We start from the raw sequence: 16916 nt of genomic DNA, 5'->3' as shown, positions 1-16916 counted from the left end.
TTAGAATGGAGTAAAGACTGATAAAAAGCTTTAGTTTTCTGTCCCATCTTTATGCTGGCTTTAAGTACAAAGTAGATCTGTGCCACCTTCCTCCTCAAGGAATATTTCTGGCTGTGGTGTTATGCAGATGTAGCCAGAAACCCTTACAGAAGGCTTAAATAGCTTGCAGGAAGAAAAAGAGTATACGGAGTAGTCACCTCAGTCTGAGAAATGTAGAAAGCTGGTATGAAAATGCTAACATTAACAGCGATGTTGCAGTACTTCGGTGGGTTTTCACAGTTTAGAGCTTTTAGAAGAGCAGTTTGGTAGGTTACGTCCTACCAACATAGGGACTGTTCAGGATTTTGAACAGCTCTGGGAGAGAATATGTGATGCCTGTCTCATAAAGGCACTGGTTGAAATCTGTTGGTGGAAAAATTAGATCTCCATAAGATTTGTGAATTCATTGCGTGTTCAGATGTACCACATACTTTTCCCCTCCTGCACGACAAGTACTTGTTAATCAAAGGTTCCTTGCCTCCTCTACCTACTCTGTCAGACCAAGAAAATACATTCTTTGCAAAGCAGTAACAGCAATCAGACCTAGTGGTGGTTAGAAATTTTTTTGATTAGTGTTTGTTGTTTTGCATGTAGCAGAGGTCATTATGGTGGATCCATCTCGTATAGGAAAGCAAATGCTGACATGCTAAGTACATTCCACATACTTCTGTATCCACCCACTCAATACAGATGCTTCCCTCTTCCCACGCCAGTTTCCAAAACAGTTCATCTGGGAGGAGGGAACATATGATCTTACGCTGCCACCTAATGGTAAACGTCAGCTTGCTACCATGAGATAGGAAAAGACTTTCAGGAGGCTTTGATATTTAAGTGGCTTGTATGGAAATGCAGTCAATGTCATCCTTGAATGTGATGGACTGTGGAAACTTTTATCAGAGAGATACATGTGGAAAAATTGTAAAACCTGGAGGGGAGGGATGCAGTAATAGTAGTATATAGTCCTAGTTTAATGACCGTAGAAAATACAGTAATACTTACTGCTTGCAAGGCTGATACATCAGTTGCAGCTACCCGACTATAATCTCTTAATAGATGTCTCTTACCACATTCTGCCATTTTTCAAATATGGTTCTCATTTTGCTGTCATATTTCTGATAAACCCAAAGCTACTAGGGAGTAATTGCCACAGTGCATCCTTGTCTTTTGGTTGTTGGAGAGACCTTTGTTAACACCTTCTGATTTGTCATGTTTAGTCTACTTCAGTGTCCCTTACGCTGGTCGTCTTGCACGCATGATTAACACAGTACAGCTGGTACAAAGCCTGCTTCTAAGAGTCTGACTGGTACCAGACAGAGGAGGGAGTGTACAGCAGCTCTAGCTGGAGCTTGTTTATGCTGGTTGCTATTTAGAATCTGTGTTTATTTAAAGTTGCTCCTTTTGACTTATAAACTCCTGTGGCATTGAGGTTCAAGTTACCTTTTGGTGGCTATGTCCTATTTTGGGACCTTCCTTTAATCAGCAAATATTGTCATATGTGCTGAAAAGCATACTATGACATTCTGAAACTTTGGGAGCAAAATAATCTGTACAGAAAAATTACAGTTTGCTAAGCTGCGTTCACAGTCAAGCTCTGCTCGTTTGTATCCATTGCATTCTGTTGCTATTACTCAATTGTGACTGCTTCGGGGCTGTGTTTTGCCCATGGAGATTACAGCTAATCTTAAAACTCCGGAGAATATAAATGCTCTGTATATGCACAAGTTCTCTAATAGAATTTGTAAGAGCCGATATATGCTATGATGTTAAATTAGATTTATTAGGTATCAGGCTATACAGAACCTAAAGTTTGCGGTAGTGGAGGGAGGGACTTGTATTGATGGGCGCGTGCAGCACTAGTGAATTGATTGTACCCTATGTGCTTTGAATCCGAAGTAGATATGTATGCCCTTTACGTGGGAGTGAGGACCACTACATCTAATGCTGCATGGCTGTATGAAATATACTCAAAATATATTTGAGGGAAGTGAAAAATGTATAGTGGCTTGAAAACAAATTTATTTTTATTATAATTCTCATGAAAATAAATAGTATGTGAAATCTTAGTTACTTCTATATTTAAAACTCTTGCTGATGGATGAATAAGACTACTTTAAAATGTTAACTAGAGGTCTAGTACCAGATCTGGTTCTGTTTTAATTAAGATGGTCTGCCTAGCAGAAAGTACTGCTATATAAATCCAATGTGTACTTTTGCTGAAATTGTAAAAGTAGCAAAATGCATAGTTGTCAAGGATGGCAAACTTCTCTCTTCTTTATCTGAGGTTTTCTGGGTTCAATTTGTGGTTCCCAGTGTTTACAGTGATTGCTTTTTAATCAATGATTAAGTATTCAGAATTGCTTCCTAAAGTGATTCTTGTATAACAAGCAAATCGACAGAAAAATGATCAACAACTTTATTGCATATCAGCATGGTCTCAACTTTTGCTACTAGTTCATACTTACCCCATAAAGTTGAAATGAATAAAACAGAAATAGTTTCTCAAGTCACATATGTGCTTGTTTATAAGTAAATGGTAAGCAAGTTTTCATGAGAACAACTTCCAAAGACTTATTTATTTAATTTACTAATGGAAGTTAATGAAACAAACTTGTGTGTATGTGGAGTCAGTCTCTTTTTAGATGCATCTAGCCAGACATTTTAGAAATACAGTTGCTTTCAGTTTGAACTTTTTAGTGAGCAGCTTGTTGTGAAGACAGCTGCAGCAAGTCATTGTTAGTGGAAAAACTACTGGTAAAATTTATTATAAAAATAAGGATACTACACCACAGAGTATAACATATTGTTAACATACCGCACACATTCACATTCATGTTTCTACTCTGTTGTGACTATGTCTGTAATATGTCTGCACAGATAAAAGCACCCATAAATGCATTGCTAATTTATGGTTCTGCACAAATACATCTGCTGGAAAAAAGCTCCTAATAACTTTTCAGTGCAGTCAAACATCAAACTGAAAAAACCTCTTCATTTCTGTTGCACTGTCTGTGGGCAAAACTCATTTCCAGGAATTTATTACACCCCTAGCTAAATTGTTGGTCTTTATCTCAATATATATGAAAAATAGGGTTTTTTTTTCCCTAGGAATTGTATAGCTCATGCATAAGCTTAAACTGTCATGCATATGTCTTACAATCTTGCAATAATAAGTAGCGTTTGGTAGTGGTATATTTCTTAAGTCTGTGTGCTTTTTGTGTTACATCTGTTTCTTTTGGCTTCTGAGAAAATACACTGAAGTTCTGAAAAATATGAACAAAATTCTGCTTCTGTGTTGTGTGCATGCACTTACATAGTCTGAGTCTGAAAGTCTAAGTCTCTTTTGAGGTAACTGATAGTTTTTCATTGTTTTTTTGGTTTGTTTTTCTTTTGTTTTGGTTTTTTTTTTTTTAGCATTAAAAAATGTAGTTGACCACAAAGATGTCACCATGTGTGGATTTAATATAAAAGCTTTTTTGGATAGCCATGCCATGTATCACATGTGAAGTACTGTCCTGCAAATTCATGTGCATTCTGGGCACTTCTAACTAATTCAGATGAAAAATAGGGTATCTTAAAATATCTTTGAAGGAAAGGTAAATTGAAACTTTCTTCTCCTTCCTGCATCCATCAGCATTTTCTGCTAGCTAACTGGCATTCGTGAAATTCAAGGTCATTGGTAATCCTGAATCTCACTACTTATGTTTATAAGTCTTTATATTAACATTATCACTTTTTTATTGAACACAGAGAAATGCTGGGACCTTCATTTTCACTTGCTACATTTGTTGCTCACACTATTTTCTCTGTCTCTCGTGCTTTTCACATCTGTCATCACTTTTCCTTGCATCTCATTTGATTTTTTTGCTTGTTTTAAAGTATTGTTTCATGCCCCTGCTGTAATCAGGTGCTACTGATGAAAGACTTCTGTATCATGTCATTATGTATGTAGATCCTTTGTACCTGCTTGTGCTAACGTCCATTTGGGTATGAATAGAACTTTACAGAAAACAACTCTTGTTTCTATATAATTGTACTTTTTAATGTGCCTGCCTTTAGATTTGCTTCACTTAATTTGCTGTTTACTTTTTGTAATAAAAACAGCTTTAGCTATCTTGAAATATGTTTAGATTACAGAAAAACCAAAACTAACAAATCATTGCTTTCGTGTCCATTCAAATGGCTTTTCATACGTATTCAGTGTAATTCCAATAGCTGACTCTGGGTTGCTACCCCCACCCAAGTTTGATCTCAAATGCAAAGTATGACAGGTTTGTATTTGTGTACAGTGTACTTTGTATAGCAGAGCTCACCTAGCTTGTGAGCATCAGAGAGGGATTTTATTGACTTTTGAGTTTGATGTTGTGATCCGAAAATGACATAATAAATTTTTAGAATGGAATATTTCAGTTGGAAGGGACCTACAATGATCATCCAGTCTGTCTGCCTGACCAATTCAGGGCTGACCAAAAGTAGACTTGTTTGCCGTGGTTAGTTTCTGAAGATGAGATGCAGCTGGTGGTAGAGTGGTGAGTGCACCTGGTGATGTACTGAGAGTGCGTGGTGGAATGAATATGGCCAAGTGTTAAGTGTGTGTCTGGACTGAGGAGTGAAGATTGTCATGTGTTCATCAAAAACTGCTTTAAATATTTTTATTACGCTGACTTAAAATAAATGGAATACATTTTCTGTATGAGTATCTTAGAAGCTACTTGTAGTTTCAAAAATACTGTTGTAGAGAAACTGCTTTCACAAGGAATTGGCTTGCATGCTATCTTTATGCTTTATAAGACAATAAAAACAAAGCAAGCATGCTGTTTCTCACTTGAGACATGCACACTTTTATGTTTTGTATACTATGAACAGACAGATCAGTGTATTCTGTTTTGCGAGAGGATGATTTTAACTTGAGATTTCTTACAGTGTTTGTATATAATGGAAGTATACTCTGTGTATCTTCCTTCATGTTTTCATGGGACTTCTGCTGCACATGGACCAATAGACAATGATGGTGCAAGATCGCTTATAAGCTGTCAACCTGGTGATGTCCTGTTGTTTTAAAGTTGGATAGATACTGGTTCATGGCTTGTAGAGAATATTCTCTCTTATTTACTTGGCTTGGTGTACTGATTTTCCTGTTTAAAAGGTAGAGTTGACTTTGAGTACATTCAGCATTAGTGGTCCTGCATTTGAATGCTCTTAGTATCACGGTGAGTCTGTCTAGTCCCATTTTCTGAAGGCAGCAGTTCTCTTTCTCTAGAAGCATTTTGTACAGGCAACATTTCTGTCATATGTGTGATGGTGAAATCAAAAGGGTAAAATTAGTTTTACTTAGACTAGATTTCAATCTTTTCTTTCCTAGTCATGCTACATATGTCTGTAATAGATTTAATTTCATGGTGAGATACAAGTTTATATTTACATCTTGTTGGAACATGATTTGGTTTTTGTTCTTTTGTGTGGGTTTTTTTATGTGACACTTTTAGTTGTAAGCTGTTCACCAGAATATGTCTCACTGAAGAAACAAATATTCATTTTTCAGAGGCAGATTTCCTCAAAAAGATTTGGAGGCACTGTTTCCTGGGATGAGTGCTGATTTCACTAGTGAAAACTTTTCTGCTGCCTGGTACCTGATTGAGAATCATTCAACAACAAGGTTTGCTATCATATAAATAATTGTTTTAAATGCAAGTCTTTTGATGTTATTTCATTATACAAAAGAGGTGTCATTGGTGGTTGACATTTACGGTAATAGATGTGTAGTCTCTACTGCCTGTGGTGTTTCTGCTTGGCTGGAAACTTGAAGCAACCAGTTTGCTCAGTGTGGTTATGAGGAAAACTTAATTTTTAACCAGACTAATTTACAGCCTCTTTTTTTTTTTTTTTCTTTACCCACCCCGTCCCCAGTGTCATATGGAAGTTGTCTTGCTTCAGGCTAAAGCCCTTTATGAATCAAGAAGTTAGGCAGCATGGCCTTGAGTGGAAATTCCAGATATTAACTGAAGTCATGGCTAGAGGCTCAGGATAAGGGCACTGAACTGACTAAGAGTAAAACTGTTAGTAGTATCAGTTAGCGTTTAGTTAACTCTTGTGGAAAATGCTATAGTAAACAAAGCTGGACAAGTAAAATCTTTGAGGTAAACATATTAAAATCTTGGCCACTAATGTCTTCATTTTTAAATCTAGTTCATAATATGTACTTACATGAATGCATTACGTAAATATATTTTTGCATGTATGACGGTTCTGAAACTTACCTGCTGGTGTTCAGATAATGTTGAAAGCTAATTTTAGTAGAGAGGATGAGCCTTTTTTTTTTGGTTGTTGTTTTCGGCTTGGTATTCTGATTGGCATTTTGAAGGGAAATACTACTTTGCAATTTTTTTTTTTGTTACCTAATGGTAGAAACAGGTTGGGTTGGTTGGTTTTTTTTGAGGGGGGGGGGAGTATTTGGTTTTAGGAGCTCCAGAGATAACCATTAATCTACTTCAATTTCCTTTCAAAGTGATGGTAGATTGAAGAGCCAAAATACCAAGAGGAATTTACTGCCTAATACACACATAATGATAGTATCTTTTGAAATCAACTAACTAAAAGAAGAGTGGTTCAAAATTAATTCTATCTATTACAGTCTGATAACTTTTGGGATCATCAAGTTTTTAAAAATGCCAAGGGTATAATAAAGTGAGAAAGAACAAACAACTTTTGATGTATCTGTCTTTAAGAAATTTGCTTTACGTTTGACCCTTGACTGTTACCATTTTGTTGCTTATTCATATGGCCACCAGTGACACTGCCAAGACAGATGTAGAACAGCATTGAGAATGATTGCAAAGCCCTGGGGACAAAAGTGAAGAACATGGGAGCTCACATATTCTCTTTGATTTACAGATGGAAATCAAATGGAAAGGGGAAAACTTCAGGTAGTAGTGGATGCATCCTGTAGGTTCATAGATGGTTGTACCACTGGTTTCAAAGGCAGCATTTTTTACTTCTGTAGCCATGGATCCATTACTAAAGAACAAGGACTGCTAGTGAGAAATGGGATTCATTTGAAAAAGTGAGGCCGGAGCATCTTTACCAGCAGGTTTGCACTTTGGTGACAAGGACTTCAAATTAGGAATATCGGGATGTGATAACACCTTGCAGTTAAATGAAGGGACAAAGTGCTACATGTGTGGTTCAGTGATGGCATTGAGAGTGCTGTTGGGAATTGCAAAACCAGTTGGAAGGGTCTAACCTCAAGTGCCTTTACACACTCACATGCAGCCTGGGAAACAAGTAAGAGGAGCCAGAGCTCCGCATGTGGAATTAGACAAGCCTATCACTGGAATAAAGCAGGGTAGCTCATGCGCCTGGTGTTCTGTGATGGATGGGAAGAGGCCTTCTGAGGAAGATACCCAGGAAAGAAGAGAGGGGCTTGACCTTTGTGTGAAGGAAAAGCTTGAATAAATATATGGTCGCTCTTATGGAGCAGGTAGCAGGGTGGTTGAGAGCTTACTGAAGAGGCTGGAAAGGGTGACATCGCAGTGGGATGAGGAAGTGAACAAAAGCTTCCTTAAGCAACTTGAAGAAGTGTCCAGAGAGCAGACCCTGGTTCCTGTACAAGTCTTTAACCTCCTTGATATTTGCAGGAAAGGCAGCAATCCAGGAGGCTTAAGGATAGTTCTGGGAATGACTTGTAACGTAGCTGCTAGGTGGGCAATCAGGGGTGCTACTTTCCTAAATCTGATTCTTGCAGGCAAGGCAGGGAACAGGATAACTGGTGGCAACCTTGACTGTAGCAATTGTGAAATCGTTGAGTGCAAAGCTCTAAGGGGTGTGGGGAAGGCAAGTAGCAGAGTACATACCTGGGGCTGGGCAACAGTAGTACAGAAGACAATCTGGTGTTTGTAACATGCCATAAATAGCAGTTGGCTGTCTAGTACAAATCATCTGGGTGTATCAGCAAGGCTGTGTAGCGTAAGATATGGGGACAATTATTCTGCACAGTGTTATTAAAGCTGTGGTTGAAGTGCTCTGCCCAGTTTTGGCCACTGCTTTAAGAAAGATATGAGACAAGAATAGAAGTATATAAATATCTGTGGATATACAGCTTGAATGAATTAGGTGCTTTTAGTAAAGAAACAAAATTAATACAGAATGCATGTTCTGAAATACGTAGTGGTCAGTTCAAGGATAGCCATCAGTTGTTCTTGGTTTACGAAGAATAGAGCTGTCTCAGCTTGTAACAAGGGGGATTTAGGCTAGATGCAGAATAAAAACAGTGTTAGATTGCTTAAGCCCTGGGACAATGTAACTTGGGAAGCTGCAGAATCACCATCACTGGAGAGTGCTGAGATTTGATTTGACGACTGTCTGTCACAGATGGCTGTTACGGTTTAAAGTTGGGCCGGCTGTTAAACCTGTGGCAGATGCTCTCTGTTAACCCTTCGCCCCACCCGAAGGGAAAGGGAAAAGGGAGAGAGACTTACGGATTGGAAAGTTAAAACAGTTTTAATAAACTATAATAATGAAAAAGAGTATAACAATAATATTGGAATAATCAAATATATACAAATATGTACAAAACCAAGATTGAGCTCCCCCAATGTCGGCCACGTCACCACCGGCACTGCAGGGCAGGCTCCGGGAAGGCCCAGGCTGGGCCCAGCGACGGTTGAGAGCTGGATTCAGGGATGCACGGATCGGGATCGGGGGCAGCAGGAAAGCGGACAGAGTCCTCCTTGGACACTGTCCAAAGGCTCACACCGCAGAAGCAGCCCGAAGCAGCAGAAACACCCAAACACAGCAGAAGAAGGGGCAGGGGGAAGGGCCGAGACCCTTGTGATCCCCCCGCTTTGTACAGAGAATGACGTGTATGGGATGGAATACCTTCGTTGGTCAATTTTTGGGTCACCTGCCCTGTCCGGTCCTCCCTGCAGGTGCGACCCCCCTTCGGCTCTTCACTTGTAAGCAGTGAGGAATTTAGCAGTGACCTTGGTTTCTCTAAGAATAAGTACAGCAAGAGCCTTTCTGCATAACATCCCTACCAGTGCCTCAGTGATAACTACAAACTTTGAGCGTTATCAGTCCTGGAAGCAGACACTGTCTGCAAAACATGCAGTTAGTTTCAGAAAGTGCAGTTACTTAGAAGAGACTTAGTTGAAAGTAAAAATCACTGAAAGGAAAATTGGCCTGGGTTAGGCCAAACCAGGAAAATGGCTTAGGTATATTTAAGGATGTTGTGAATCCAGAAAATGAATTAAATGACTTCTTAGAATTGATTAAATTACTCTTTTTATCAGAATTACCACTGAATATGAACAACAGCATAATGTAATGGTTATATCTCTAATTTAACAAGGTGTCAGTAAAAACATTGATTTTTGTGGTTATCAGTACTATGAATTGATAACTTAAATAATATATTAGCTTGCATGGCCCCTCTTTAACTTGTACTATGCTAATGGATCAGTGCCATTCTCATGTAAATTTGAAGCTTCCTATTAAGAAAAAACTTTTTTAACACTTTGTCTAGTATCAGCTTAAGTTCTTCATCTTTCCTGGAAAAAAAAAAGCTTTCGTTGATTTGTGATTTTTGCATGTCAACAGTTTGAAGTCATGGTCCCCTCAGTCTAGTGGAATAAAAGTATTAATTTTTGTTTTTAAATTAAAGCTGTTTTTTTGCATATTAATTCAGTTTATACTGGTTTATAATATCTAAATCTTAGCATTGAAGGTGCAAAAGCTGCATAAAACTCAGTAGAAAGAATGACTCAAAGGGTAGGGTGAATCCAATCATGTTTTGAATCTAATTATAAATAGCTTTTTATATAAAGAAGCAAAACTGATTTTTTTTTTTTTTCTCCTTCCTACTTCAAAATGTGTAGTCTTAGAAATATACTGGAATTGTAGAATTATCTGCCCTATATAATTTGTGCTGTTTTTCCGGAAACACACAGCAATGGTTTAGTTCTTGTCCTCTACATAACCTCAGGTATTGGGAGTGCTAAATGTGTGGTGCGCTGATGTTTTGGTTAGCTTATGTCTGTTTTTTTTCCTTGAAGGAAATTCTTTTTAAGCAATCAAAATAACATCTTTTTTAATTTTTTTTTTTACCCCTGGCAATATCCTGACAAATATAAATAAACTATTTAGACATCCTATTAGATGATCAGATAACATGAAACAGTGCTTAAAAAGAGAACTGTACAGTTTTTTGTTAGTTTGGAAATGCTGCTGGTAAGTACTTCTTGTATGCCCAAGTAGACCAGTCTGGCTATTGAGTAATGTGATTTCTGTCCAGCAGATGGAAACAGGAAATAAAGCAAAATGTTGTGAGATCATCATCATCAAAAAGGAAAGTGCCTGTAAGTGCACCAGTGTGGTTTGTCTCCCAGCAGGTGGTGATAGCAGCCTCTCTGCCTGGGCTGAAGTTTGGTTTGTTCTCTTCATATGTCTCTGTCTACCACTGTTTAAAATGGGCAAAGCGTATTGGTGGAATTGTTTTGTGTCTTAATTTCGTTACTTCATTGTTTCCCTCTCCTCACTGAGCTATAGTGCAGTTTTTTGTTTGATTCGTTTGTATTAGGGAGGTGGGTTTGGCCTGCAGGTGGGAGAAAAGACTTGAAGGATGAAAAATCACATGTCATATTTGTATTTCTGAGCTTGATCGTGACAGTGCTTTTATAGTGAATCCAGTAGCATAACTACTGAGATCATATTCATCATCATCAACAAAAAAATGATATTCAAGTAATGAGGAATTAGTCATGACATAAGGCTTCTAAAATAATTGCAGCTGCTTGCAAAAAATAAAAATGTGAAATCAAATGTAAACTGGTAATAATCTAGAAATATTAGGAAACTAAGATAAAAAGAAACCTGCCATACAAACAAGTTGGTGATTAATATTCCCCTATGAAGTCTCTTTCAAAAACAGTTCAGTAGACTATATATAAGAAACATACTTATGTAAAGCAGGCATCTCTTCAGCTTTTCTTTATTTTTGCACTAATGTTGTGTTCAATTCTAAACTGTATGTCCAAAGCAATGTAAAAATATTGAAGGAATTCAGAAACTGAAAGAGGGTTGTGAACTAAGCTGCAGAGTTGAACAAATGTCATTATTAGAGGCTTCTAACATCCCACTAGTTAATCTAGTGTACTAAGTGTAGTGAATTGTACTGTCACCTATTTAATGTAGTGCAGACAGTTAACTAAGAGCAGTGTTGCACGTTTAGAAGAAATTTCTTGACTAATTTGTCTTATAAAGAAGTCCATTCCATCACAAGTGATAGGAGCCCTCCATTTAGGATTAAAACTGAAAAAGACAGACTCTTTGGACTAAGAGTAAATTGTCGTTATCGAGAAGCACACTCATTAGCAATTAGTCAGTTCTTAATAGTTATTGCAAAAGTAGCTGGCTTTATTTTCCAAGTAGTTTGTTCTGTTTATTCATTAGCTGACCTTACTTGTTGTTTGAATGTCATGGGTGTTTTCTTGTTTGTTTTCAGTTTTGATCAGCTCAAAATGGCTGTTGTGAATTTGAAGAAACAAGCCAATAAGAAAAATGAGGGGAGTCTAGCTTATGTGAAAGGAGGTCTCAGCACATTTTTTGAAGCACAAGATGCTCTGTCAGGTAAAGATGCTTTGCACTTACTAAATACAGTATAAAAGAAAAGATAATATCTGCATGTATGATTGAATTTAATATTAAAAAATACTGGTTTTCTCTGCACTTCCTTCTAAAAGTGTATAATGAAGGGTATAAAATCTGTATTGTATGGATCACTGGCTAGCTGATTGTTGTGGTATATTTGCAAAAGATGGCACCGAATGTACCTTACAGGAATTGAGGCATTTGATGAAACTACTTTAGATCACAAATCCAGAAAAGAGAGGAAATGTTAAACTGGAGAATAATGTTAAGATGACTTACAAACTGTAGCAACCTCAAAACTTGGTTTTATGATGCCTTATCCCATAGTCAGACTGTAATATTTATATGAATATTCAGTACACTCTAACTTGGGAAATCAGACGGCCTTTATATTCTGCTTGCCATAGGGAAAATGCAACACACTAGTGAGATTAGCTTAGTTGTCTGTGCCATTTTTATGCATATCTTTATATTTATTTTACATATATATATATATATGTACACATTCTTAAAGCATAAAATGTCTCTCAGGTAAAAGCTATTGTGGGCTACCATAGTCCTGTCTAGTTAGGGACTGTGCTGGATAAAGTGACAGTGCTGGGCCATCCCCAATATGTTTGACATTTACCACTATACTGTCCTCCATAGCTACTGTATACTGCAGGATTATCACTCCTGATCATGGATCCTGTGTTATGGGTACCATGGAGTAAGAAAACTTGTATCTACTCATAGCCTCAGCCAAACTAGCACTTCTGTTGGCTTTAGGAACGCTGCTTTGGAGAAGTACCAATTTTCTCTTGACCCACTTGCAAGCCACTCACTAACTGTCTGATATCCACTTCCATGGGTCAGGGAAAAGGGAAGGTAGTGCTATCTCACCTGGTGGTCCACCTGTATTCCTGCCCCATGCAGATTAACCTGTGACCTGCCCTTCAGATGACAACATTTTCAAAAGTGGTTGATAGCTTTTGGCTACCTGCCTAATTTGGAAATTTTTAAGAGGAGAACTTTTTCCCACAAGTGTGAACATAGAAGCTTTGGTAGGGAAAACCTCTTCTTGAGACATCTGAAGATTCTTCCTGTGAAGAATCTTAACATCTTTATTACCCCACACAGAACTGACCTATTACTGATCAGTTTTGGAAAACCTTGGCCTAAGTTTAGATAAGTTCAATAACAAAATACAAGTATTAAAGGATTTAGTGGAAATACTAAGGAATGTGGTGGTAGTCATAGGAAAACACACTAAGAATAATTGGTATTTGGCATTCTTTAACTTTTTTTTTTAAGCTGAGTTTTTATTAAATCCTAGGAAAAATGATAATAGGCTATTTCTTTATAAGTTTTGTATCTTGAAAATGTTGAAATCCTAATTTGTCTTAAATAGTTCAAAATCCTAAATAATCCTGAACAAATATTTAAATGTGACTTGTTTTTCACAACCAAATCTGCTTTGCATCTAGAGTATCAAACACACTAAAAGATTTGGAGTTCTGTTTCCAAACTGTTACTGCTATGGATAAAAAGTAGTGCCGGCGGACATATGTGTTAACTTGCAAGATTATTTTTTGGACCAGCAAAGACTTAGTAGGATTTACAGAAAGCTAATGCAACCCATAAATGCTGTGGGGTTTTAGAAAGATTGAACACAACTGGGTGATTTTTCTCTTGTCGCATCTATTGCAGTATAGGCTTCTTGCCTTTGGAGACTGATTTCCTGATAAATGAAGAGGTCAGAGAGCTAGTAGGAATGTAAAAAATATTAATAAAATAATAATAGGGAAAGCAAACTAATTTATTTCACTAAATACTATGTTCTTAATTTAAAAAAATTATAGTAGCTATAATATTGTTTTGCATCTCTTATCTGTATCAGAGTGTTATTTTTAAGTAAAATTAGAGTTTATCGGTGACAGTCCTTTGGATAAATTATGAACTCCAAACTTGAGATGACTCGTGTGGTTCTTGGTGCCACTTTTTGTCTGTAACCAAAATGACTTGTTTTTGTCTTCCTTCCAGTGATCCTACTCAAGTGCTGAAAAGAAAGCAGACTTGTGGCTTGTGTTGTTATAAACAGTGAATTAAAATAGTACTAAGAAAGAATGGCCTTGATGCTGTTGTAGAAGAAAATTAGAGACTTGAAGTCTTAATCTCTCATAAACTCAAAGCTGTAATACTGGAGTTCAAGGGACTTATCAATAAAATATTTAGTTTTTAAATTCTGAAACTAAATTCTCAATGAGGGTACAGTGCAGATCACAGCTGCCTTCTATAGCAATTAATATGCATTTCTCTGTTGAAATTTCCTGTTAAATGCATGTGCAGAAGGGTTTTGATTCTTTTCAGTCAAAAAAAAACCCTTTATTGCACATGAATTTCAGCTTTGTAATGCAGAACTGCTTATTTGCCCTTTCTTCCCCCTTATGCGGAATATTTTTGAGGGAGCGTAGCTGGAAAAATTGCATAACTTTTGGAAGACTTGAACCTGTGATAGGTACAATCAGCAGCTAAGTTGATGTGGAGAGGCTTCCAGTAGCAGCAGGAAAAAAAGGATATCTTTGACACTATCATCCAGCCCTCCTGTCAAAGCTTTTCTCCAGAACATTTGATAACTACAGTTTTCTCAAAGGAAAAAGACGAGAATTAAATGTAAGCATTATTAGCATTATTAGCATTGTCCTGGAGAAACAGCTCAGATGCAAAATTAAAAAAAAAAAAACAAACAAAAACAAAAAACCAAAAAAAACACACCAACCAAACAAAAAACCCCATTAATTCTTAGGCATGGAATTATGAATTTCAAGCTTTTTAACAGAAAAACATGAAATTAAAAATCCCATAATACTCTGGCTATACAGTGTTTGTGCAAGGTGATATAATGGTACTTTTCTGTCCTTACAGATGGAAGGGTGAATTTGTGTGTCTTATTTTCTCCTTTAAAATGGTGCAACTAGAATTTCTATGCATTTAAACAAAGCTACGTGAAGAATAGCTTATATTTGAAAGCTGAAAGACTGTGTCAGCACAAACTCTTAGGGACATAGTCTTGGTTCTGTGAACTTTTATTTGATGCTGAGCATGCAACAGTCACAGATTAAAAGTGTGACTCAGGGGAAAATTGTTACTGAATACTGTCTTCCAATGGATTTAAATTTCCCGAGCTGCTTTGTTTTGGTTTGAGGTTTGTTGGGTTTTTTTGGGTTTTTTTTTTGTTTTATTAATTCTCTTCTGGGGAGATTTCTAAAATCCAATGCATTTTCTGACACTGTCTCCCACAGCATCCTGCTAGACAAACTGGCTGCCCGGGGCTTGGATGGGTGGACTCTTCAATGGGTTAAAAACTGGCTGGATGGCTGAGCCCAGAGAGTGGTGGTGAATGGGGCAAAGTCCAACTGGCGGCCGGTCACTAGCGGTGTTCCCCAGGGCTCAGTTCTGGGGCCGGTGCTATTCAATATCTTTATAGATGATCTAGACGTAGGGATTGAGTGCACCCTCAGTAAATCTGCAGATGACACCAAGCTGGGTGGTAGTGTCAATCTGCTAGAGGGTAGGAAGGCCCTACAGAGGGATCTGGACAGGTTAGATAGATGGGCCGAGACCAACGGCATGAGGTTCAACAAGAACAAGTGCCGGGTCTTACACTTCGGCCACAACAACCCCATGCAGTGCTACAGGCTGGGGGAAGAGTGGTTAGAAAGCGGCCCGGCAGAAAGAGACCTGTGGGTGCTGATCGACAGCTGGCTAAACATGAGCCAGCAGTGTGCCCAGGTGGCCAAGAAGGCCAATGCCATCCTGGCCTCTATTAGGACTACTGTAGCCAGCCAGTCTAGGGAAGTGATCGTCCCTCTGTACTTGGCACTGGTGAGGCTGCACCTTGAACACTGTGTCCAGTTCTGGGCCCCGCACTTCAAGAAAGATGTTGAGGTGTTGGAGCGAGTCCAGAGGAGAGTGACCAAGCTGGTGAAGGTTCTGGAGGGTATAACCTAAGAGGAACAGCTGAGGGAGCTGGGGTTTTTTAGCCTGGAGAAGAGGAGGCTCCGAGGTGACCTTATTGCAGTCTACAACTACCTGAAGGGAGGTTGTAGTGCAGTGGGAGTCGGCCTCTTCTCCCAGGCAACTAGCGATAGGACAAGAGGACATAGCCTCAAGCTTCGCCAGGGGAGGTTCAGGTTGGACATAAGGAAGCATTTCTTCTCAGAAAGGGTCATTAGACATTGGAAGGGGCTGCCCAGGGAGGTGGTGGAGTCACCATCTCTGGATGTGTTTAAGAAAAGACTGGACATGGCACTTAGTGCCATGGTCTAGTTGCCATGGTGGTGTCAGGGCAATGGCTGGACTCTATGATCCCAGAGGTCTCTTCCAACCTGGTTGATTCTGTGATTCTGTTTTTGTTGATGGGCAAAAATTTAGGCTCTCAATTTTCCCCTCCGGGTATCCTAGAATACAACTTCCAAACCCAGCGCTTTATAAACTGTGGGTCTGTTCCATTGTTGTTTTTGTAGAGCAGAGCTATCTGTGTACAGTTATTTCTCCTAGGTCTCCCTAAATTGGTACGGGATGTTACCTTTTGTTGGAGGCTCACTTTAAGAGGTATAACACCTGCTTTACCAGGTACTTCATATTCATCTATTTGCACACCTGTTTATACCTGCTTTTTTAAACTCATATACTTTTAACAATGTTTGTTTCAAATACATGGACTTGGTCTGGGAAACCCTGAATTACTGAGTATGGTGCAGCGTTTTTGTTAGCTGGGATCAGTAAGATCAGTCTGATCTGAAGTGTGCTATCAGACTGTATTGCACTTTTAAATGAGCGTTGATATTTTCACAAGTAAGCAACGAAAACCATAAAAAGCTATCCCAAGATGTTTATTGTATTTTGTGATTTAGAAACTGTTTACTAAGAAAATAAGAGGTCAAATAGGCCAGAACCCTTGCTTGTTTGGTTTAATTTCTTGGAAAATAGAATTGCCTTATCAGATCTTCATGTCTCTCTGCCCGTTAGCTTGGCTGACAGTTTGATAGTGACTTTGCTGCAGAGATGTTCGACAGGAAGTTTGTTTCGTCAGCTGAAGGGAGCTGTAAACTGAGTTGAGGGGAACTGGGCTTACCTCAACTTGACCCACTTGTCAACATCAGGGAGTTCAGCTGATTTATTTCCCATAATTCTAATTGCAACCTAGAAAGTAGCATTCCTAAAAGGGCTGCTGTTTATATGCTTGTAGACAAGTC

The 16916-nt window shown here is 38.3% G+C and overlaps 1 protein-coding gene across 2 annotated transcripts in view; it reads left to right on the top strand.

Moving 5' to 3' along the window:
• EXOC2 (exocyst complex component 2) overlaps positions 1–16916 on the top strand; it is a 140514-nt gene that overhangs the window by 25190 nt on the left and 98408 nt on the right. For both annotated transcript variants that reach the window (XM_068396279.1, XM_068396278.1), the window contains exons 5-6: positions 5579–5692; positions 11534–11658. In XM_068396279.1, the coding sequence (XP_068252380.1) occupies positions 5579–5692; positions 11534–11658 (239 nt within the window). The remainder of the gene's footprint in view (positions 1–5578; positions 5693–11533; positions 11659–16916) is intronic.

The sequence above is a fragment of the Nyctibius grandis genome, chromosome 3, assembly GCF_013368605.1.
Source record: "Nyctibius grandis isolate bNycGra1 chromosome 3, bNycGra1.pri, whole genome shotgun sequence".
Taxonomy (NCBI): domain Eukaryota; kingdom Metazoa; phylum Chordata; class Aves; order Nyctibiiformes; family Nyctibiidae; genus Nyctibius; species Nyctibius grandis.
Note: the sequence above shows the minus strand (reverse complement) of the source record. Positions and strands in the feature narration are given on the sequence as shown.